This window comes from Meleagris gallopavo, chromosome 2 (genome assembly GCF_000146605.3).
Source record: "Meleagris gallopavo isolate NT-WF06-2002-E0010 breed Aviagen turkey brand Nicholas breeding stock chromosome 2, Turkey_5.1, whole genome shotgun sequence".
NCBI lineage: Eukaryota > Metazoa > Chordata > Aves > Galliformes > Phasianidae > Meleagris > Meleagris gallopavo.
The window spans coordinates 47,430,585-47,455,152 of NC_015012.2; the positions used below are offsets into that span (position 1 = coordinate 47,430,585).

The 24,568-nt window shown below is 37.1% G+C and overlaps 1 protein-coding gene across 1 annotated transcript in view; it reads left to right on the forward strand.

Annotated features, from left to right (window-relative positions):
- Positions 1-24,568, forward strand: part of PLEKHG1 (pleckstrin homology and RhoGEF domain containing G1) — a 113,361-nt gene that overhangs the window by 12,961 nt on the left and 75,832 nt on the right. Inside the window, exon 2 of the mRNA XM_010707180.3 lies at positions 9,548-9,622. Coding sequence (XP_010705482.1) covers positions 9,574-9,622 — 49 coding nt within the window. The 5' untranslated portion in view covers positions 9,548-9,573. The remainder of the gene's footprint in view (positions 1-9,547; positions 9,623-24,568) is intronic.

Genomic DNA, 24,568 nt, shown 5'->3' on the forward strand with positions numbered 1-24,568 from the left:
CATGCAAAAAGCTAGATGGTCTTTTTCTGATGGCTGCAAAGAGAAAAATGTGTTTTACAGGATACATACATTTGAGTAACTTCATTATGCACAACTGTACTTTGGCTAGCAGCTCAAATGACACTTTTGTGAAAAGCTTGGATATTCTTTTTCTAATAATTTTAAAGCCCATCTCTCAACCTCCCAACTCATCAGTAATATTTCTCTCAGTTATACAAGTCCATTGCAATTGCAGGAAGCTCACAACCAGCTTTCAGGGAGTCCTTTTCCTGACACTGAGTCACAAACTGCATCCATTCCTTTCCTTGCAAATATAATGGAGTTACCATTTCTTAAGGAGAGAAAAGAACTCAGTGAATGATCCAAGTGTGATAATTATTCATTATGGCTTGAAGTAGGCTTCCCTTTTGTGAATAAGAGGCAGCAATGCCAAACCAAACATTCTAGTTTTTATTTTTTTGGTCTAGCTTTCCAGAACAGTTTACAGATGAGAGGAAAAATATTTCTTCCTCTTGTTTACTTATTACAAAGTGAATGAACCTTCAGGACAGTGCTGACATTCTGTCTTTTCTATGTATGATCTACTTCTGAAACTTTTGCTTTGTGTTGTCATTTTTTTTCCCCTGTACAATAACATACAAAGTTATTTCTTTGAAACTGTATAGTGAAGCCAAATATATTACGAGCATTTTATTTAAGAGATAAAACAGCATAATTAGAGTTGTTACATAACAATCACTCTACTGCTAGCAAATCTGAAGAAAAATAACTGCACCTTGAAAACTGTGTGCGTAAGAGAATAAGTTGTGATTTTGGTTTGGTACAGAAACATACTTTCGGTTTCTATTTTTCCCCTTCCCATTCTCTTTGTGAGGGTCTTTCAGAAAGATGTATTTAAATGGAGAGAAGAGACCCCTAAAATGGATGGCTCTAAAATGGATGCATCTCTACTTATATTTTCATAATGCATTGAGCTGTTCACTGGAATTTGAGGATTTACTTTTGGATGCATTCTTTCTATTTCTTAAACTGTCCATGACTGCAGTTTCAAGGTTATATGACTCTAGGGAGACTTTGTTCCCTATCTCAGTGTTTTGACTGTGGCCCTACTCAGAATGAAAATAATTACAAATTTTATTTGTCTCATGGATATTATCTTTTCTACTGACCTTAAAAATATCAAAGAGCTTCTCTTTAAGAGGGCTATGAAACCTTCGTATGAGACACAACAAAATAAATAAATGCAGAAGAACTTCAGTTATTATCATAGTTGTGTGATTTCAGGAGTGGCTACCCTATGGAATATGCACAGTCAGATGTCCTCCCCAAGGTGACAACGAAGTTTTTTGCCTTTTTCTATGAAATAAATATGACAATGTTAGTGAACTTTAGCTGGTTGTCAAGAAATGCTCTGGAGCAGAAACAGATATCTGAAAATGAAGTGCCAAAATGTGAAAGGCATGCAGACATGGTGAGTACGTTACTATGTGAGAACAAGATTATTCAGATGTGTTTGAATCTCCACATGGAAATGGGTTTGAGTTCATTTAATGCTTTGTGTATTAAAACTTGCAATCATTGTCATGTAACTTTCTTGCTGAGATTGGATTCTTTGTGTTGCAAGAACGCATTTTATTCCTTGCAGGTTGTTTGGGTTTAATTTCCTCTGCTAGTTGAGCGTGGAATGATGAATTTGCACAACACTGGTCTTTTCCAGGACAGAATATAGTGATATCCTAAGCACAAGGATCAAGCAAAAAGAGAAGCACCTTAAGTGCTAGCACACAACTTCTGTAACAGAAAAGCAATTTGCAGGAGACTTAAAGCCTGTGAAAGCAGGTATCAGGTATTAACCAAATGAGCATCTCTCCCATTGTGTGAAGTTCAGGTCTTTGAAAAGGAATTCAAGCAACTCTGAGAACAGTGCTGAAGTTCTTTTCCTTCAGGTGTTTTCCCATAATCATGAGCACTATAAAGCAACTTTATTATTGCTAGAAATTGACAGGTTCTTATCCAGCTTGTGGAAGGAGTTTTTTTTGTTTGTTTGTTTGTTTTTTTAATTTGTTTGTTATTGTTTTATTGGTAGTGGTATGTTGTTTTTTTTTCATCTTTTCTTTTTTCTTCTCCTCCTTTGGAATCAGAGACCTTGAGCATCTGTAGTAGTTTTAGAAACTTTTCTTATGAGAAAGTGAACATTATAAAAAGAGGAGATGGCATTGAAGAGCAGATTTCTTTGATAGAGTAGTACTTAGTAGCTTCTTGCTACTGATTCTGCTCGTAGGGCTTGTGCTAGGCTTGTCTGTTAGTCTGTAAATATTTTGGGGCTGACCTCCTTGTCCTGGTTTTCATTGTTTTCCTTCAGAGTGTGTTTCAGGAATGTCTCATGCTAAGATATCTCACTCAAGTCTGTCTGTTTTCACAAGCTCACCTTCAAAAGAAGGTGTCCATTGTGTCAGACTATGCATACAAGTGAAATGTGATCTTTTGATGTGTTTGTTTGTATGTTGTGTTTGTTTTATTTTTCGCTTTTCTGAAGACCTAGGAGTCCTGCTGAGATTAATTTCACTGTACAAATGTATGAGAGAAGGAAGGTGTGTTCATGTATTTTGAAAAATATAGAGTTCTTAGAGTAGAAATCTGCTTTATTCTGATGATAGAAAGCTTAGAAATAAGCAAAAGGTGATGGAATGTCTTGGCAAGTAGGCTATCTAAATGCAGATCAAGACTTGAGCACTAAGCAGGACATATCAGACACCAGAAGGTGTAAAGATTTGTAGCACGTGCTTGGCATGCTGACCAGAAGGGACAGGCAGTTTCAGCTGCACACGCTTGGTTTGTCTGTTTCATTGTAAGTAGTGGCTAGTGCCACCTGCGGGAGCTTTGATGGAACAGGTGGTGTTAGCATTCAGAGGTGCAACACCATTAGGAAACCAGATAGGAATGTGCTATCAGAACTTTGAGTCACCATAGAAGAGGTACTAGGGGCTTTTTTCTATCAGTTTGTTATGGTATGGCATGATTGCGGCAGTGTAGGGCTGATCTCTAAGCAAAGTTACATGTTCAAAAGGTGATATTTTAAAAAATATTTACTAATGGTTGATCTTTAAGAAGTAAAAGTGATAGTGGTTAGTTATACTAAAATAATTTCATATAATCTGCTCTAAAATGACTTGAGTTAGAAGGCTGCCACTTCTGCTGAGCTGATAAATTGCTGTACTCTACAGAGTTAATCTATCAGAAGTAAATAACATCTATTTCACTGTTAAAACCTTGTATCTTTCTGCTTAGACTTTGAACTGATACTCCACAGGCGTATTTGGAAGTGTACAGGTTATTTGACGGAATATCAGTAGTGGTTTTGATCCCACAGAAGATCCTACAGAGAAGGCTTCCTCTTTGTTTTCCTTGGCAGAGCAACAGCATATGGTGGTGTTAAGTAAGGAGTCTTGCAACGTGTTTGGACCAAATGTCTTGTCTTTTCAAGAAATTCATTCTATACAAAGTTTGAAGGAGAAGATTCCATGTCATGTTCCCTCCTAGACCTCGTATCCCCTGTTACTTTGCAAAAATTCACTCTCTTGGTTAATAAAGTGAAATACAATGATTAGTTGCTGAACTCGATCTTTTAGTGGGTTTGAAAAACCATTGCCAAGCCCTGGGGCAGGACTAGAAATGGATTCAGAGCTGTAGGAGAGACTGGAGAAGGAAGATGTATGTATAGCAGTTAAACCACACAGGAGGCTGCCAGCTCATTCCTTTTGCTGGAACATTTGTGATGTTTTTCAGATCCAAAACCAGTGAATTGCAGCAAACTAAAATGAAAGTGACAAGGGGAATTCTGTGATTTGGTCTTTGCTTGAGGGGAAAGAGTTGGGTATTTTTGGTTGCAGCTGCAATTTGAACAACTGACTCCAGAAACTAGTCAGAGAATGCTGTAGCCTTGTGCTGTTTTGAGGAAAGGTGGAGGAGAGGTTGTGTTGCCACAACTTTTACTGATAGGGCAAATGAGATGCAAAGAAAGTTTTGTTCCTTCTTGTCAGTGTAGCTCAGATTTTGTTCATATCAGCTCATCTCTTGGTACAGTTGCCGTAGTGTCACTTTTGCAGCCTTTCTGTGGGAAATGAGATGCTAGGGAGACCTGCTTTGGCTATGAGATGTCTTATCCTCTTCTCCTCAGCCAAAAATAGGGCTGGAATGCCTCAGTGTGTGTTTTGATGCAGGGGAAAAAAAGGCTGAAAGAGTTTGTGGGAGAGGACTGTTGGAGAAGGGAAGCAGTAATTCACACCCACATCCAGGGCTTGGCTGGAAGGGAATGAAAGGAGCCATTAGAATTCTGTGCAGTTTTGAAGAACTAAATAGTAACTTGAAACAACACTTTAAATATTAAACAAGTACTGCTATGTTATTGAGAAAGATTGAGTGGTGATGATGCATAGGCACATCAGCAAGGCTTGATGGCGTACGGGGATTTGTGTCCTCATAATTTCTGTCCTTTCTTTCCATGATATTTAGAGTTTTTTCAGTGTCATCTCTTGGTTCATGTGAAAGAACTGTGTTAGTGTTTGCATGTGATCTAGCTTTCATGGTTTATGCGACCTTAGATCAAAGCTATCCTCATGGGTTTCAGAGTAGTAATGCTTCAGGTCCAGAAGGGAATTTGAAGACAAACAAATTGCTAAGAACTATATCTAGAACGGATGTTCTTCTCTAACAAAGATATATGTAGCCTTTAACAGCAAAATGTCAAGTTCTGGTCACACTAATGTGGGTGAGACTTTTGCAGTAATTTTCCCTGGAATCTGGATTTCATCTTGTGGCCTACGACATTCTGAATGCTGTTTTTGGTCATCTGAGTGATACTGTCTTCAGAAACACATCCATCTGAGAGTATATCATTCTGTGAGGCCTGTGGATGGGCATCAGAGTTTACTTGTTAATTTGCAGAATATGTCAAGAGAACTACCAGTACTCCCTTTCTCCCAAGCCAATCTCATGCTTCGTTTTTTTTTGAAGTTGTAGCAGGAACAATTCATTCGAATGTTTAAAAATAAACGAGCAGATGGTTTTACTATTAGCAGTATTGTGTATAATGTCAGTTGTTTCACGTGTATTAATCTGTATTTGTGGCTGTTTAAACTGCAAAAAGCTACATGTGAAAATAAAAGACAGTATTTAAAGGAATGCCCCCGTTGATCGTGAATAAAGTGGCTAAAACAGGAGCAGGTCTTAATATTAGTATTGCTGATTGTGTCTGTGGAAGACTGGAAAGAAATGTACTGTCTATTTAAGGCTCTGTGCTGTGAGAGGTTTTTGAAGAAATCCAATCTGCTTCTTTGAATACGATTAGTTCCAGCTCTTTGGAACAGATACAGTATAGAGGCTAGTGATGTGACACAGAGGAGAAGGTTCAGATTGGATTTTGGTTTGTGATGTTAGTTGTTCAACACAAATACATAGCTGGATTCCATAGATACCACTGCAAACAGTGCTGTGATCAGCAATAGTTTCTTTCAAGCTGCTTGATGCTTTTTTAGAGTGAAGTAATAAGTTGCTAAGAGAACAAAAATGGAACAGAAGTCGTCTCTCTAATGAAAATCTCTCAAAGAAATTGAAAAATTGCAATACTTCAGTTAATAGTTATTTTCAATAATTATGAAATATCATATTTTTACATTTTTGGCAAGGCATGGTCAGTTTAAGAGACCAGGACTGTATTTTTGAAATGTGGGTTTTGTATATTTTTCTGCAGCATGCTTTTGAAAAAATTATTTTTTCAAACAGTTGTGTTCTCTAAGTTGGAACATTTTCTCATGAATTCAGTTATGCTGTGTTACTGTTTTGGACACTGTGTTTAAAGGAAATAAGGTCTTATATTTTTCATAAAATCAAAATAAAAAAAATACAATTTTTAAAAGCAGGATTTTAAAAGCAAACCTATCTACTAAAAGAAACAACAAATCTCTTGAATTAGGACCTCCCAACATGCCTATTTGGGTGGCCCTGGCTGATTATGGCCTGTGAAAATGCATGGTCATACGTCTGAATATTTTTGGTTACTCTTAAAAGATTTGCCTAATCATGAAATGTAAACGGTATGGCTGTGTTTATTCATAAGTTATGAATACATATTTCAAGTTCTCTTATTAGTATGCTCTGTGAAAAACTGCTTAGGCAAAATCACCAAGTACTCCATTGGTGTCAGGAATAGCTGGGCTAAAGGTGTAGGGACAATTTAAAGATGTGACAATAATTATATTAAGAATTTTTTGAAGGATCTGAAAGGAAAGGTATGGCTTCGTATGACTGATTCTGAAATCAATAGTATTAGTAATAATAAACCTAAGTTTGCAGTATAACAATTTGGATAAATGGAGCTTGATTGTTTAACAAGAGAAAGAGAATTATTTTCATTCTTTTACATCTTGCTAGCAAGCTTTTACTCCAAGAGCTTCTTCTCTGCTACATTTTTACGTGAGTCCTACATAGCCCCATTGAAAAGTGAGAAATTTATATTCCTGCTGATGAGTAGTATTTATCAAAGATTTCCTTCCTAGATTAAAATGATGAACTTCAGTATTTCTTTATTGATTTATTTATAAATGTATGTTTTTTGAGTCACTGAAACTAGGCATGTTACAGGAAAAGGGAGCAGAGTTCTATGTTTCTTTAGTTAAAACTTCTTTGTTTCAGTAGATTTGCAATACCTCTCAGAGAATAAAGCAAAACAAAACTCAAAGGAAATAGATTTATCTACATTACATGAAGAGAAAACTTAATTACTTGTTAAAATGTCTGGGAGTGATGAAGTTGGCCTTTTTTCTCAAAAGGGAAAAAAAATGTAGATTTTCAAGTTGTTAAGTCTATTCTGTAATTTCTAGCTACAGTATGGAAAGAATTTGCATTAATGTGAGAGGAAGGAAAACAATTGTTTTTTGTTTTGTTTTTTTTTACATTTTAAAATATGTGATTTCCATGTTTTTTAATGAATTCTCTTAAAATACTATTCTGCGTCACATAATTGACCTAGCTTTACAGGCGGAGCTCTAAAAATTGCTGACAATGCTATGGGATAATGCCGAAGACTATGTACTGGTAGTGTCAAGTTTGCATGGCATTGAACTCTTTTGGGTGTTCCTTATCTCCTGTGCAATTTAGAAAAAGCCAGGGAATGGAAACACATTTCCTAGGCCATTTCTTTGCTGAAAATGAGAATGAAAAGCGTTTCTAGACAATGTTCTGAAGAACGTGTTTTTCAAGGCACAAAAGTGACTTTCTTCAACAACTTGCTATTTCTTACTGCACTGTACAGTTGCTAAACTGGTAAATCTGTGAAAAACAATTTGTGGGATACGAATTTTCAATTGCCTCATATTGTCTGACTGAATTTTTGAAACAAGCGGTACCGTAGCTATGGGAAGTCTGAACCTGTTCAATAAATACCCTTTGTGTGCAGTAATTAAATGATCCTGCTTTCAATTTACCATTCTGTTATTGCCAATGCCAAGGTTATTCAGTGCCCATTTGAACCCTGCTGGATTTTGTACAGGAAGCGATAGGTTGTGCTTCACAGAGAGATGAACACAGATACTCCATTAAATTCCTGATAAGTGCGTGTTGGTAGTTGTCTTACTTTACTCTTAAAGCTTCCTGGTACTGACTTTGGATGACAAAAGAGCAAGGGGATAGCTTCTTTACAAGATTGGTTAGAAAGAAATGTTGGCCTACATTAGACAAGGAAGCTTTTACTTGCATAAATGAAAGCTGGGGCAGAAGAGGTGAGAAAAAAATAAATTATTGCCACTTCTATATAATTGATGTGTCAGTATGTTCTCTCTGAGCATTTTCATACTTTAATTCTATGCAACTCAGAACAACCAAATCCAGAAGATAAATGAATACCTTTAGTTTATTATTTTAAACATGCAGTACCCTGAATTTGCAATACAAAACAATTTATTTAAAATGTAGAATTTATAGAAATCATTTATTTTATTTTGAAATGAATCACAGAATTAGATGCAGACTGTTTTTATTGGTGTGATTTCTTAGTTTAAATGTACCATAGGATTAACTAGTTTCTAGTATCTATTCAGTCACTGAATGAGCAGAATTATGAACTGATATGATATTCACAAAAATATATTGCATCATTGAATGTATAGGGTTGGATGAGCTTGCCAAGTTTTAGTGTTAGTTGATGTATTAATTCTATTTAACTGCTTAGTGATGATAAGCACAGACAATTAGTTTGGAGGAATTTGTTTGAGCAATAGACTAATTTTTCAATACCGTTTGGAGTGTATGTTTCTGTTTTTCAGTAAATTTATAAAGCGTTTCTGGACACTGTTACGTATTCATAGTTACTTTAATTCTCTGCTGAGGGCACACTCAATTGCTTACTTTGTGACACTGTCCCGTTGTCATTCATGAGCTCAGGCGTACAGACCTTTAGAAAACATTATCTATCATAATATAAACATTATTACTATTAATTTTAGGGAGCGGAGAGAAAACTTTTTGACAGTTCCAGATGTTCAGTTTGTGTCATGTTCTGCAGACAAAACACCTGAGTTATGGACAAAGTTGCTTCATCAGTGGTAATTTCTGAGAAAGAGCTGACAGATTTTATCTTGAGTAGAGATGAACTGGCTGATATAGGAAGTCACACGCAGTGGAGTTTCCATCAGCTAAATTTGAATTAGCTGAATTAATGAAATCTTAAGATGTGTTAGTGGATCATAGCTTCACATCTGTCTAAGGTATTTCTAAACTTTTAAAAAATATGTGAATTAAATATGACAAATATAATTGCCCTGGTGAGCATGCATGAAATTCTTTTAGTGACTTAAATATTTTTTGGTATAGTTTGCTATTATTGTGAACTCAATTCCTTTATTGGATGCTCATGTAGAAATGTTTTAATTCTAGTTCCAGTGATAGAATTCAGAAATAGGCATATGCATTTGAGAGCAAAATAATTGAATAGGAAAGAAAATGTTTCTTTTCTTTGTTACTGTTCAATCTCTGATTTACTGCAGGATGAGTTGGGGAGGTCTCTCAAACCTTGTGTCTGATGAGTGTCTAAATTCTATGCTGAATCAGCTCTGTTGTGTCAACAATGCTAGAAACAGAAAGGTTCAGCGAATTCATTAAGTTCAGCAGCACATGGGTGTAAGCAACTCTTTTGTCCCAGTTCATAGATCTCTACCTAGAAACTCTCTCTTTGCTGAGTGGAAATATCCAAGCTTAAAGACTGAGGTCTACCAGATGTAATTAGTGCTTTCAGTCTACCACTGTGATTTGTAAGAAGGTCCTTTTGTGCCTACCTGCCTGTAAATAAATACCACTGTATTTATTCACATCCGCATTACATTCTACCAAACAGTATTCTAGATGAACTCTAGGGAGTTTTATTTACTTATGTATCTTACATCTAAGCGTAGAAATGACGAAAGCTGAAAATTCATCCTGCATGGGGCAGAGGAGTGTCCTACTGAAATGTTCTGATTTTTATCGAGGTACAATTTATTTTCTTTATGTCTGTTAGGTTTTACTAAGCCTGTCTCTGCTGAGATGCCAGATAAAACACCAGGTGGTACTGAACCTGTCCCCCGGAGTGAAGGTGAGTAGTTTTCTTTCCTTCAGAAACGTTTCATTTTCATGAAATGTCATAATTTTGGAGAATAATTAAGTCCTGTGAATTATTTTCCTGAACTTTCCTTAAGAGAGAGCTGAAATGACTTAGTCTGTACATTTTTATCTAAATAGCAGTACATTTTCTCTTATTTTTTTGTGTAACCTTTCTCCTCCTCTCTGACTCATTATCCTCTGTAATACCGCAGTACATAAAGACATATAGGGACAACCAGTGGGCTGCTGGTATTTCACTTTTAGGGGAGATGTTCTGTCGCATATAAATAAGGAGCACCTGTGGGATAAGGTCCAATTTATAAGTGGGACACTTAAGTCTCATAAAACCTAAGCTGACAGTCATGAGATGAGTGATACAAAGAGGAACTGTGTATCAGTGACTTCTATTGAAACAGGGAAATCTTGAAGCATTCAAGTGTTCAGTCTCTCTGAGAATTAGACATCTTTGAAATTAAGCAAGTCTGGACATTGTCTTGAGGATCTTGTTCAATACTTTGTGAGTTTTAAGCTATTTGCATCTTAAAAGGTGTTCTGGGATGTAAAAATTAAGCAAATCTTGCAAAATAGCACAAAGCCTTCAAGGTAGCCACCAACTAAGGAAAAGTTTGGAGTAGAGGGATGCTTATTTACTTGGCACATGGTTCAAGGATAGAAAATTAGGATTCTGAACATACAGGTATCTGTATATTGATGTGCTGGCTTTGTCTGGGATAGAGTTCATTTTCTTCATAGTAGCTGATATGGTGCTATGTTTTGGATTTGTGGAGGAAACAATGCTGATAGTACACTGGTGTTCTAGATGTTGCAGAACAGTGCTTGCTTAGAGCCAAGAACATCTCTGCTTCTCACATTGTCCTGCCAGTGAGGAGGGTGGGTTTGCAAGGAGCTATGAGGGGACAGAACCAGGACAGCTGACTCAAAATGATCCAAAGGGATATTCCATACAACGTGGTGTCATGCTAAATGGTAAAACTGGAGGGGGAAAATTTCCAGGGCTGTCATTGCTTTGGGAAAAACTGGGGTTTGGTTGACTGGTGGTGACCAATTGCTTTCCTTAACTTTTAATATTTTTTTTCTTCTATTTTCTTATTAACTGGAGCACTGCAACAGATTGCCAGAGAGGTTGTGAAGTCTCCTTCTATGGAGGTATTCAAGACCCGTCTGGGTGCTTACATGTGTGACCTATTGTAGAGAACCTGTTTTAGCAGGAGGGTTGAACTCAATCTCTTGAGGTCTCCAACCCCTGCAATTCTATGATTCTGTGTGATTTTATTCTTCTGTGTGAAATACTGCAACTGTGGGACATTGCATAGCTACGCAAGGGATAGCTACATGAGTTAAAATCCTTGCTCTCTTTCCCACAGAACTTCCTCTGCAGCTGCCCATTATGCTTTACTGGTGTACATTTTCAAGCTTTTTGTGTTGTTTAGTAGCTTTTGATACCTGTGTAGTTAAGCACATAAATAATAAAATGTCCTGCAGGTTACCAGGGAAATGTAAATCTGGAAAGATTTCTGACTCCAAATTCAGTTAGAGTTATTAGGGATACCGTAAGTAAATTCCTCTCTATTTATAATTCATTTTTAAAAAATGCATCCCAAGTTGTTTGTTTTTATGTAATTTATACAAAATTCTTGTGAATTGAAGAAATTTCCCATATTCTGGAAGAGACATAAAAAATGATCATCTGAGTCATTAAGAGACTATGCATATAAAGCTGCGTAACTGTGTGTGTTGTATGTGTAAGGGAATACTTGCATATATATGTATATGTAGAAATGGATTTGTACATATGCGTTACATATCCACCTACATATGCCTAGTCTTAAACAGTGAGATCCTAAGAAAGCTGTTCCCAGTTAATGGTTTTGAGTGCCAGGTGTCTGGCAGATGTATCTACAGGGTTCCCTGGGCAATGGATGTGAACACAGCTGGGCCTTCTTGAGCATGATGGACTTCACCTTTCATATTTTATCTTCAGAAATCAGCTAACTTTCCATCATTTTTGTTTCCAGATTGTGTTGGCATTCCCCCTCCTCCCTAACCTAATATATCAGACTTTTGATACAAGAATGAGAAACCTGAAAAATAGATGGGGTTTTTCCGAGGGATGTTTTGAGGTGAACAGTATGTTGGTTTTCATGACACTCTATGTTCTATGAACTACAAGCATGAGGAAAAAAATCTGAATAACTAGAGCAACTTGTAACATTTTTATCTAGATTGAAGTAACGCATCTTCAGGTACTTGGTCAACAACAGCAGTAATAGACCTTAGTAAAAATTCATACAATAAAATATAACTAACTAAGCATACAGAACAATGTTGACTCTTCATTTACAAATTGCAGTTATTATTGTATTTTGCTGCATTTATTAGCTTACGAAGTTCTACAAGTGGGCTGTTTTAAAATGTTATTTAACAGAAAATACTAAGTGAAGCAAAACGTGGGTTAATATGTATGCTCTGCTTTTAATCACTCATGAAATTATTCTTTTCCTCTTAACAAAATGAAATAATGAGTAATAATGAATTTTCACTTAGATGGTTCATATTTTGCCCTGATTTTAATATTCTCTTCAGGACAAAACATGCTACTGGTCTTTTCTCATGAGACAAGTTAGAATTTCTATACTTTGAGAGATTATTCTTTTAAATACTATTAAAGGACATTATGATACTGTTTGCTCCAAAGAGTTGCCAGACATATTCCTGTAGCTACTCTAGCACTGATGTGTAAGATAAACTTGCGTAGTCTTTGATCACATGCATCTCTTTGTTTACTCGGTGCTTATACAGTTTACTAGTAAACAGAAATGTTTCACTGGTCCAAAGTATGACTGAGTCAGAAATCAGAAGTGAGTTAATTCTTCAGGGTTGAAACATCACTGCTAATTATGTGCACAAGCATTTATGTGAATTGTATTATTTCCAGACATCTTACTGATGATTTCTTTTTCCGAAGAAATATTTATTCTATGAGCGGCTTTTAGGAAGGTGTGTTTGTTGTTACAAATGTCTGCTGATTAGCATTTCACATTTATAAGGGTCAAGTTGAGTTGACCAAGTGTTGGCAAGATAACAGATTATCTGGAAAGTTTTAAAAATTAATTGTTGCTTTAACCTAGCAGTGCCCCTCCCTGCATCTCACCCACTGACCCACTGCTCCATATGCTCTGGTTAAATCATGAAGCACATAGAAGCAGACAATTGAGAAATGAGTTTCCTGTAATCAGGTTTCTTAGTCCTTGACTTGAGAATCCCCAGTGAGTGGGCAGATTATTTGCTTTACTGCTGCCTCTTCTATCAAACCCTTTTGAGTCAACACTTACATTTATAAATGTCACTGCTTGCTTTGTGCTGTAAGTAAAAAAAAACAAAAACAAAAAACAAACAAACAAAAAAAACCAGTATCTGGAGATTCTGTGGTTGCAAAGATGTAGGGGTGTGTATTTTCCAAGAAGGTTGTGTAGCTATCAGGTAGTGGTAGACAAATGAAATTAAAACAAGAAATTCCTCACAATCCACATATAACTGTTTCTTAACTGTTTTCCTCCAGCAAAGCTATTATATTCTATTTACAATAGATGCATTTAGAACAATGTGCTATGTCAATACTAGGAAGTGGATTGAGTGTATTTCTGTTTTAGCTTGCAAAGGAATTAGCATTTGTTCTGCTCATGTTTGCTGAATAGTCACTTTTCAACCTGTGGTTTAGTTAACACTTTGCAATTAGACTGTGACAGGAGTATCTCACCCCTTGTGCAAATTCTCTCCTCTTGCACTTGGAGAGAGGCTCCTGTCATTCGCAGCCCTGCACATAATGGTGTTTGAAGCTAGGCAATTGGTCATCTGCAAAAATTTATGGGAATGTTTGTAGATCTTTAATCCACATTTTCTTTCAGGGGATAGTAGACTTTTCATCATGAACCATTGATCTTAGGGTATAAATGTCTTGACTGATATCTTAAGAAAATGCCTCTGTTAAATGGCCTGTGTAAAAAACTGGGTGCTTCAACTTGTGGATTTCAGATTTTTTTTTTCTTCTTTTTGTCATGATACCTTTAAATAGATGTTCATATCAGAGATAGGATGGGTTGAAAGAAAGCAAATGATGTTTACCTTAGCTGCTTGGAAGGCTCCTGGGCACAAAGTTTTTGTGGTGTTAGTCAAATGCCTCCCGAGTAGTAGTTTTATGCAAATACTTAGAAGGTAATTCAGGGGAAATCTTTGAGGTTTCCCCACTTGGTTTCTCTGGGTGCTTTTCCATGTCTTAAGAAGCAGAAATCTTTGATGAGAAAGATGTGAGGAAGTTAACCTCCCCCAAAGACTTCCTTCTCCATCTCTTTCCCCATCTTCTTTCATGAAGCAAGATCCATTAGTTTACCCAGTTGGACCCTCCCTTACTGTCTTTGTGTTTCGTGTTAGCATCCTGAAGGAAATTCGTGCTACACCTGCGCTTTATAAACAGGCACTGACAAATCCCAGTGGACAACAAGATGACATCACTGCAAAGCTTCCTATAGTAACAGCAATGTTTTTCCTTGTATTGTGTACCTGATGACACTAGTGGGAGCCTACCAGCTGTTACCGTTATTTGTGGTAACACACATTTAGCTTCATAATCCCTCTGACATATGTCTCCATGCTATTTCGGCTGTAATGTATGATGTGTTGCTCAGAGGGAACATGCAAGTACAGCCATGTCAGGCTTCAAACTGCCCAATGGATCATACGCTTAAATGAAGAAAGTAGCACAATTTATGCCTCTACATTTTGCTAAGAATGATTCCTTCATGGTAGGAGTGACATGGGAAATTCAGGTTAGTGGGTGCTGAGTGTTGCCTCCTGTGCAGAGCTACAGATGCTTTCACTGGATACATAGCAACGAGATGGTATATTTATAAAATAGCTGTTACTCTTTGCTATAACTATACCACTTTTCAAGAAATACAAAATTAACTGAGACAATGAAAAACCTCTTATAGAGGTTTTACTGATCCTAAGTGTGTGTGAAGTCACAAATAACACAGATACCAACTTTTTATGTGGTCTGATACCGATAGGCCAAGGGGGAATGGCTTTAAGCTAAAAGAGAAGAGATTTAGGTTAGATGTTAGATGGAAATTCTTTACTCTGAAGGTGATGAAGCATTGGTGCATGCTGTCCAGAGAAGCTGTAGCTGCCCCATCCCTGGAGGTGTTCAGGGTCAGGTTGGATGAGGACCTGGGCAGCCTTATTTGGTGGAGGGCAGCCCTGCCCATGGCAGGGGGAGTAAAAATGGATGGGCTTTTTAAGGTCCCCTCTAAGCCAAGTCATTCTGTGATTCAATGAACTGTGGTAATAATGTAGCATAGGTTTGATGGTTTATTGCCTGACTGAGATGGGAGCAAAGACATCAATGCACTGTTAGATGGTAATTGTATAATTGGCTTACCTGATCCTGTTCCTTGGAACTAGTTTATTTTTATTCTTTGCTCCTTTCTATGTTTCCTGCAGTTTGTTACTGCCTAACTGAAGGGAAGAAACATCCAGAATAAACAGTGTTTATTGTGAGACTTAAAGAAACCCACTGTGCTGTTACGTGCACAAGAACTTGTGGCCTGTGGATAACATTAGGTATGTGAGATTCAACACAAAAGGTCGTGACTGTTTATTCAGAAGATGTCAGATTTTGTGTGCTGCCCTGCCAAAGATAGTGTAAATGTAGAATTTCATATGAGTTGAAGGGGAGACCAGAGACGCTGGAAAAGAGCGCCAAATAGAAAAGCCACTACAAACCAAGGAAATCCGTCTAGCTGAAAATAGTTAGAAACTGGAAGAATGCTTTGATTAAATATAAACATGAAATCATAGAATGACTTGAGGTGGAGGGAACATTTAAGATTATCTAGTTTCTGTTCCCTTGCTCTAGGGGATCTCCCTCTAGACCAGGTTGCTCAAAGCCCCATCCAACCTGGCCTTGAATGCTTCCGGAGAGGGGGGGATTCACAACCTCACTGTGCAACCTGTTCCAGTGTCTCACCACCCTCACAGTACTGAATTTCTTCCTAATATCTAGTCTAAATCTATCCTTTTCCAGATTAAAGCCATTTCCCCTCATCCTGTCTCTACCTGCCTTATAAAAAGTTCTTCCCCAGCTTTCCTGTAGGGCCCCTTCAGGTACTGGAAGGCCTTCCTGAAGCCTTCTCTTTGCTAGGCTTAAGATCCTTTACTCTGTCAGCCTGTCCACATAGGGAAGGTTTTTGCTATTTTCTTACTTTCCCCAGCAATATAATCTTCATATACTGGGTTATTTTTCCTTAGTTACTATTCATAGTCTGATTTTGTAACTTCCTTTAATCCCCAATCCAACAATTCATACCCTGAAGGAAGACCAAGTGTCTGTATGAAGACAGTATCTGAAATTCTTAACCTTAGAGGTGACGAAGGCTAGCAAGTTTGAAATCTGATTTAGAATTGCAGAAAGAAAAGCAAAAGGGCAAGGAATTTGGGTTTTGTATTTCAGACTCCTCACTGCTGTCTAAGTCACTGAGCCATGCTAGGTCCTACTTTTATTCTCAGCTGCCAACAGGATGTTATCTGTTTGTGCTCTTCATGCTTCCTGAGCTCAGCGGGATGGAGGGGGAGCAGGCAGCAATGGCTGTAGCAACCTTCATCTCAGGCAATGAAGGGTGATGAGAGACAGACTGTTCTAGGCTTCGTGAAATGATAGATTACAGTGAAGCCTGCTCTTCACCAGGAGATGCAGCTGTTGTAATGTCCTGGTTAAGTCACAGACTACAAAGCTTAGCTATTAACTGGTACGCTAACTTGTCCTTTGAGTGCCTAGCATTTCCATTGCCACCCTGGTTGGCTGGTGCTTCAGCAAATTCTATTTTTGCTTAATGCTTAGCGTCTGCCTTGTTTATGTCTCCAGAATATGCTGCTGACCCTAGAGAAACTGTTGCAGGTTTATAGTTCTTTTCATGCTTAAAAAGAGTTGAACTACCATTACAGTTCCCAAAGAAAGACCCTGGATAGGAAATAGTCTGTGTTGTCTTTGTTACACTGTAATCATGCCTGAATGTGACCTGGAGTGAAAATGAAGAAGTCGTATTACGTGATTAAAAATGTTGGTAGTATATTTCACATCCGCTCTTTTTAGGTCAGGCATGATAGCCATTGCTTCTCTTGGGATTTCTTTATGGGACGACTTTGTTATCAAGCAGTCATTTTTTGTTAAAGCAATTATTGTTTAATAAATTACACTTCAGCAATACTTAGAGCACCCTAGAGTGATGTAGTTATTATGGAAATTATCTTATAAATTTTGATATAAATTGGTTTCCCTAGCCAGTGTCTTGTTGAGTGGAAACATGAACAAGAGAAAGATCTCCAAACTTCTGTCAACTACACAGGGTTAATGTCCAGAAAATGAGTGACAGTAGCAGTTAATCTTTCTGTCAGTGTTTAACACAGTAATAGGATGTAAAATAGATTTAAGTACTCTAAAGTCAGTAGTTTCTTAAATGAAAATCAATTTTAATCCCTCCCTAGGTACATTTGAGATTTCCTTCAAATTTTTTCTTCCTTCTTTATTAAACTGACATGCTAGAAATTCGTTCTGCAGTTCACTGATTCCCTAATCCATAGCCAGCTTTAAAGGATGTTGAAGAATAAAAGGCAACTTATTAATCTAGAGGGAACTACAACTCTTACCATAAATTAGGTTGTGATGGTTACCTTCTTTCATCTTGAGGTGATTGCAGCCTTAAAACCAAGAGATTCAAGGTGTTAAAGATGCAAGGACATTTTGCTCTTTTAGAATCATGGAATCATAGAGTCATTTGAATTGGAAGGGGCTCTTAAAGGCCATCTGGTCCAAATCCCCTGTAATGATCAGGCAGCGCAAGTACCTTGCATGTATTTACTGCTTTACTCTGAAAAACCTTGACAAGATTGCTAGTATCAATTATTACTTAAGAGTTGGTTGATTGTTGTGTGTCTGTTGTTTTTGTTGCTGTTTTTGTCTTTTAGTCAGCTCATTATATGTCCAATGGTAATTTTGGGCTATACCAGTAGCATTAGAAGTGGACTGAAAGGCCTTAAAATATCCTAAATTTAGAGAGATTAACACAGAGGAAATCTCAGTTGTTAGGTTTTGCTTTTTTAATTGGCTCTCCTTAGTTTAATTGAGCTTAAAAAGGGAGAAATTGTTGCCTGCTGACAGACAAGGAAGGGAGCTAGCTTTGATGTTTTATGAGCAATAAAAAATTAATAGAAGATTTTTGCATGTTTGACTGATACCTCAGATTATTGAAGTCAGTTTCTTGAAGGGTCAGCAAACTGGCAGCCTGATTGCAGCACTATTGAAATACTTTCTGACCACAGAAGGCAAAGAAGGGTAAAGGTAGGAGATTTGTTCCTGTTGTGCTATTTCCAGGTCCTTTAATGGTCTGGGCAAAAGAACTGAGTGCATAGGAGGCTTCGTCTTGAAATTAAAGCCATAATAATATGTTCTGGTAACTGCTCTGGTCAGAACATGCTGTGAAACTGATAGTGTAGTACATGGCATTAATAATTACCGAATCCTTTGAAAATAACATCTGTTCTTATTCTGGCTTTTTGGAACAGTACTTAATATTAAATGCCATTATGTTCATCTTGGCAGTGGTCCCCACAACACATATTTCACAGAATAGCTCAAAATAGACACAATTGTCAGACGCAATACACAATTTACTTCTCATGTCCACGAAATGTACACTGTATTTCAAATGATAGAAGGACTAAGAAATAGTTTAAGGTGATAAGAACCTGAATATAACTTCTATCCTAGCGAGCCTGGACTCTCGGAGTTCACTGGGAAAGTCAAGCAATCCAAGTTATTTGGGTTCTGTTATGTCTAGCTTCTGTCAAGATAGTTGTGAGCCATGCCTCTTCTCAAGTCTGTTTGTAAGAATGGTTGCTATCAGTTGCTATCAAAACTACAGTTGTAGTTTTCACTGTGTAAAAAATGTTATGTTGATGGTTAAGTCTTATCTCATGAGAGGGTTTGTCTTTTAACAATGAAAAGCAATTTTTAAGAATCATATAAAGCATGAGGTTAATCGTTGGGGAATTTTGCTTAATGTCTGGCCAGGAGACTGTTCTGTCTAGTCATATCCAAAGCAGGCCAACATTTCTAAAGATGGGATGTCCTGTCTTGATTTTTTTTTTTTTTTTGTTCTCTTTAATTAAATAGACAATCAATAGGCAATAGGAAATCCTTGAGGAAAATAGAACTTTACTATGACTCTCTCAGAAAGAAAATGGCTGCTTTTCAAGATTCTCTGATTGGAATCCCTATGCACTGATACAGTCTTGGTTAAGATTAGATTCTAGTCCTAGGAGCTGCCTAGGCATTTCAAATGAAGCACAGAGAGCAACTGCTTTGGGCCTGAAGTCCTAAAGTACATATACATACATATAATAAATATATATCCATTTTTTCTCTCTGACCTTTAGGTGGATTTTTTGAAGGTTTTTTGTTTGTTTGTTCCCCTTCCCCTCCCCCCCCCCCCCCACTTAAGTGGTAGTAACATCAATTCATGTTTTTAAAGGCTATCTAAAGCCTCATAGGCCTTCTACTTCCAAAGAAAGTGACAGCATTTATTATAAGCACTGGCCTACTCTTACAGCACCTGGCTCTCAAGTGGGAAACTGAAGGTACCCAAGGGTTGTGTTCTTCTCAGTCTGACCGCACAAATGTTTTGTGAGCTGCTAAAATAGGCAAAGTATTGTGAAAGATTTGTTCTATGTCAGCAGTTAGATATATGAAAGAAGATTTTCTTGAGTTTGAAATCAGTCATAAACTTGTTGCACAAAAATATTTATGAATAATGTCTGGTGTTTATTATAAAATCCTATTTTTTTTACTCAAGTGAAATGTTCAACAGTTCCAACAGCACAAATGTGTTCCTGTCTTCTGCTACACTGATTTATTTCATCAAGGATGGGAACTGATAGTGCAAACCTGATAGTGCTTTGACTTAACTGAGACTATGGGCTATGGGAGAGTGAACCAAGCCCACAAAATTACCACTCATTTCTGGGTGTAGTGTGTGTTGTGTGCTTCTTTTTATGAACAGACGTAATAAGAGGTTGAGCCTTTGTTTCTAAGGCAGGAAATTCTTCCTGTCTTCCTGCCCTCCTTCAGCTTGATTGCTTTTTATTTTATTTTGTTTTCATGAGCCCTGATGATGAGAATCTGACTCAGCTTTTTTACATTCTCCTTTTTTTTTTCCTTCTTTTTTTTTTTTTGAGACAGAACATTTAAATGAAACTTTTTTGTTGTTTTGTTTTCTCGCATCTCTTTTTTTCTTCCCCTTTGTATTTTTGTCTTCTGTTCCTCTTCAGTGGTGCATTTAGACCTGTGAGGTATTTTCTAGGGCCCCTTCTTTGGTAGGTGGGAAAATCAGAATTTTGCTGTGGAAAGAACCACACATGCATAGAAACAAACAAAAACCAAAAACACAAGATGTACTTGCCTTTAAATTTTATGAACTTAAAAGCCCTGGCACTACTGTAGTGACTGAAGTGTATGATACCAAAATTGAAACAGGCTTGCACTTATCTATGGTGGGAAAATGTCACTACATTGTTGCTGCTTCTGAATACAGACAAATAAAGTTCTTTTATAAAATTGTCAAAGTTTATAGGTGTATTTACTTTACAGCTACTTTTATAAGCTACCCACACCCTTCTCTGCATGTGAATGAAAGAACTCGAAAGGACACACTGATAATGTCATACCAGGAAACCTTTAATGTAAAACACAGAGAATGGATAGGGCGGGGGGCAAGAAAAAAGCTTGGGAAAAAATCCTACTGAAGGGAATAGATGGAGGGAAAAATTGGTAAACACTTTTGTAGGCTCTGATATGCTACTTAATTCCTTGGTTCCATGTCTGAGTCTTCGCAATTCTTCAAGAAGTTAATGTGAATTAAAAAGCAGGAAAAGCAAAACAAAAGTACAAGCAAAAAAAACACTGAAAACAAATAAACAACAACAACAACAAATAATAGGTCTTGCAGAGCTGGAAGTACCATTGTTGATCAAAATAGTTCCCACATAATCCTTTTCTGTTAAATCAGATTCTGGCAAGTTTGCTTAAGTCTGGTTGTATTCAAGCACTCTATTTTGCAGGCTGAGTTTGTAACTAAGTTATGATATATGAAAATCTCAGTTTAAATATATTAGCCTGACATTGTTTTTACAATGTGCAAAGAAGCGCAACTATTTGATATTTCAATGTATATACTGGATTTAATTTTTGTTACAATACAGTACCTGGAAGTAGCTTTTCCACTTAAGTGTTGGGTTCAGCTACTGTGTATTTCACCTGAAACACTTTGTAACAGAAAAGTTTTGAAGAACACCTGATATTTGCACTCAACTACCTACAGTAACATTTGTTAAGTCATTATCAGAATCTACAAAATCATTACATTTGAGGCATTCTATATGTGAACAACAATTATATGAATACTTTTGATACTTTTGTTTCTAAGTATAAAGCTAAGATTTTAAGTGCTTAGTAAGTTATGAATCTTTGGAACTTCTGCATTGCAGAAGTGTTTTTTTCACTGTACCGTACTTTCTTTTAGAAATAGATTTAGTCTTTAACGTAAAAACCTGCTCTGGAGAATCAAGCATGATAAGGATGAATTAATTATGTTGTGAATTTATTCATTTCTCTACAAACATGTCTTATATTTAGCTTCCAACAGCAAACTTTGATCAAAGAGATGGTTGTTGCTCTTAGAGAGGCAGTTCTGAACTGTTTAAGTTGAATGGCTACTGTCTCATCAATAGATTGAATGCTGTTGGATGCCCAAGTTAAAAAAAAAAAAAGTTGCCTTTATTTATTTATTTTCAAAAGAAATCCACTTGGAACAGCCTATTCTACCCTCCCAGTTAATGCAGATGTTAGGAATTCCTTTCTACTGACATGGATGAATGGCTAATCCAGGTCAGTCAGTACCTTGTAATTAATGCACATTCTTTCTTTCTTCTCTTTTTTGTTTAGGTAAGAAAAGGGAAGGGGGCAGGACAGTCCCTTGTTTAAAGCTCTTAGCAAGTCCAAAGTGATTTTGAAGGCTATGAATGGAGTTCAGGTTGCAGAATAAACTCATGCAAAACTAATAAATAAGAGACATTTTGTGTAAGAAACTTAAATCCAGAGTTGTTTTATTGTTGTTTGTTTGTTTCTGTGGAATTTTTGCTACTTTTTTTTTTTCTCACTATTTCTTTCTTTCTTTTTTTTTTCCCACTCTGTACTTTACAAAAAATATATTACATTAAAATAGCCATTAGCTATTAGCAATTAGCTCTGTATGCCCCATCCCTGGAGGCTTCAAGGCCAGGTTGGATGGGGCCCTGGGCAGCCCAAGCTGTGGGTGGCAGCCCTGCCCATGGGAGGAGATTGAGACTGGAGAATCTTCAGTGTCCCTTCCAACCCAAAATATTCTATAATTCTATTCTAAATATTTGTTATATTTAAATATTTTATTTCTTTCCACCTGTTCACTTCCATTAAAAAATTATAAATTAATCAAGCTACATTTATTGTGATCAGTGGCAGCATCTCTGTCTTGTTTTTCTGCAAGGGTCTGACTCTTTTGTGACTTCAGGTTGCAGACCAAGTTGTGATGTAAAATGCCAAGATCACTCTTTATCATTACTGGATGCTGAAAACAGAATACAGTTAAATACTCTGGTGCTACAAACGTTGTAGTATTTGACATGCTGTCTGACTTGCCAGCTTTGTTTAGCACTGAGTTTAGTCCTACAATTAGAACTGATGCACTGATTTTGGTTAAAGATTCTAAAGAAATTACTTTTTATTTGCTACTTAATACATGAAATTTTTAAAGGACTAATATGTGCCCTGGGAGATGAGGACTGAATTGCCTGATCGGCAAACCACGAGCTCTGAGAACAACAAAATCTGAAGGATTGAGGCACACACAAAATCTATTTGTTGTCTATCTTGGGTCACTTTCAGCTGGACAGCAGTCTGAGTCCCTGCTGTCATCATTGCTGGACTCTGTCATTTCTTACCCAAGGCCTAATCTCCATGTTAGTCGTTAGGGACTTAGCTTTTTCTCTTAATTAGCCATGGGATTGTTAAGCAGTCTGTCAGCCAGTTGAAAACAACCATCTGTGTATGCTTATCTAGATCCTGTTCTGTTTCCAGTTTCTAAGACTGCATAGAAGACATTATTGCACACTGTATTTCATTCTCCTTTATCCAGTAACAGGCTCCAACGTGTGCAAGGAGACATCTGAGCTGGTGCTGAGTCACAGACAGCATTGTCACTCAGAGGGCTTAGGTACTGTTTTATGCACAGAAATACCACTGTTCTCTTGTATGATGTTACTTAATATTACTGTGCCATGAGTGTGACTAGTAGCACGGAATGGTTTTCTGAAGTCCATTCAAGGTATTTTAAGGTACTTTGAGATGTACGTGTCACGATTTTACAGCAAAACTTTGTATTTAGATGAGATGTGGATTGAAATGTCCTCAGTATATATAAAATGTAATCTTAAAGTACTTAACACAAGAGAAACTGGCGTGTTTGGACTCAGTACTGCAAATTTATTGGAGAAATGCATTTAGGCCAGTACTTAGGCTTAGACAATTTGAGGATTGCATAGTGGCTGATATGGTGAAGGCTAGGTGCTTGCTTGGTTTCTTACCAAAGTGGTCCAAATTCATGATTCAACTAAACGGATAAGAGGAAACTAAGGTTCTGTATTCACCTACATCTGCCTACTTTCCTGTGATATTTCAGGAGAAAAGTCAACAGGGAACAGCTATATTATTATTATTATTTTTAATCCAATCTGTTTAGTCAACTCCGAGCCAATTTGCTTTGGAGCTTTGCAGCTGATTGTCCATGTCAGTTATAAAAATTCAATAGGGTAAATCATGCTTTAGTGCCGTGGATTTCAACGCAGAGGCTAAATTTAAGATTCATATAAAACTTAGCAAAGTGTTCTGCTTTCTGCACACCGAACAAGTGAATTTAACTCCTTTTCCTTCTTTGTTTAGCTAACTCTGTGCTAATGAAACAGAGCTCATAGAATCAAGTGATTAAAAACACACTTTACCTCTGAAATGGATGAGGGGCCATTCCTCTTCCAGCCAGGGCAACACGATACCTCTAATGCTGTGTTACGTAAGGACATAAATGACAGCTTTACACAGAGCAATGTGCAGGGCCTGCAGAGGGGAAGTGTTTTCATTGGCTTGAGGGCCAGCCTTTGAAATCTGTGTGTGTATACTTCCTTGCCTGTGATGCTTAAACAAATCCCTGACTTACCGAAGGATACTCATAGGATCTCAACTGCCCTATAGGCAGCTCATAAGTAGGAATTTCAACCTGCCATTCTGGGAGAGTTTCCTCTTTTTCTTTTTTCTTTTTCCTTGTTCAATACTTTACTTGTTCAACGTTTTACTCTGCCAACTCCTTCTCTGTTCCCCCCTTCCCAGACCTCATCCTGGGGCAAATAGAAGCAGCTGTCAATTGAAATCTGTACAGACTACTGACTCTCCACTGCTGTGAGGCTCTTTAATACCTACAGCAGCTGGAGAAAGGTAAGTTCTGAATATAACACTGAAGATTCAATATAATCAGTAGAAGAAAGGTAGATGTCATTTCATCAACAGATTGAACCATCTTAGTTTGGAGGAGTCAGTAAAAAAAAACAAAAAGGAGGTAAAAAAAAAACAAAAAAGAAAACAAACAAACAAAAAAACCTCTGAAAATGCATCTGTGGAGAGGGAAAGACAGGAGACCCTGTTCTTATTGCAGAGGCTGGGAAATGACATAAAGATGTGGATTTGCTTGAGAAATATACTACAGATGTATGGGTTTTGAAGAAT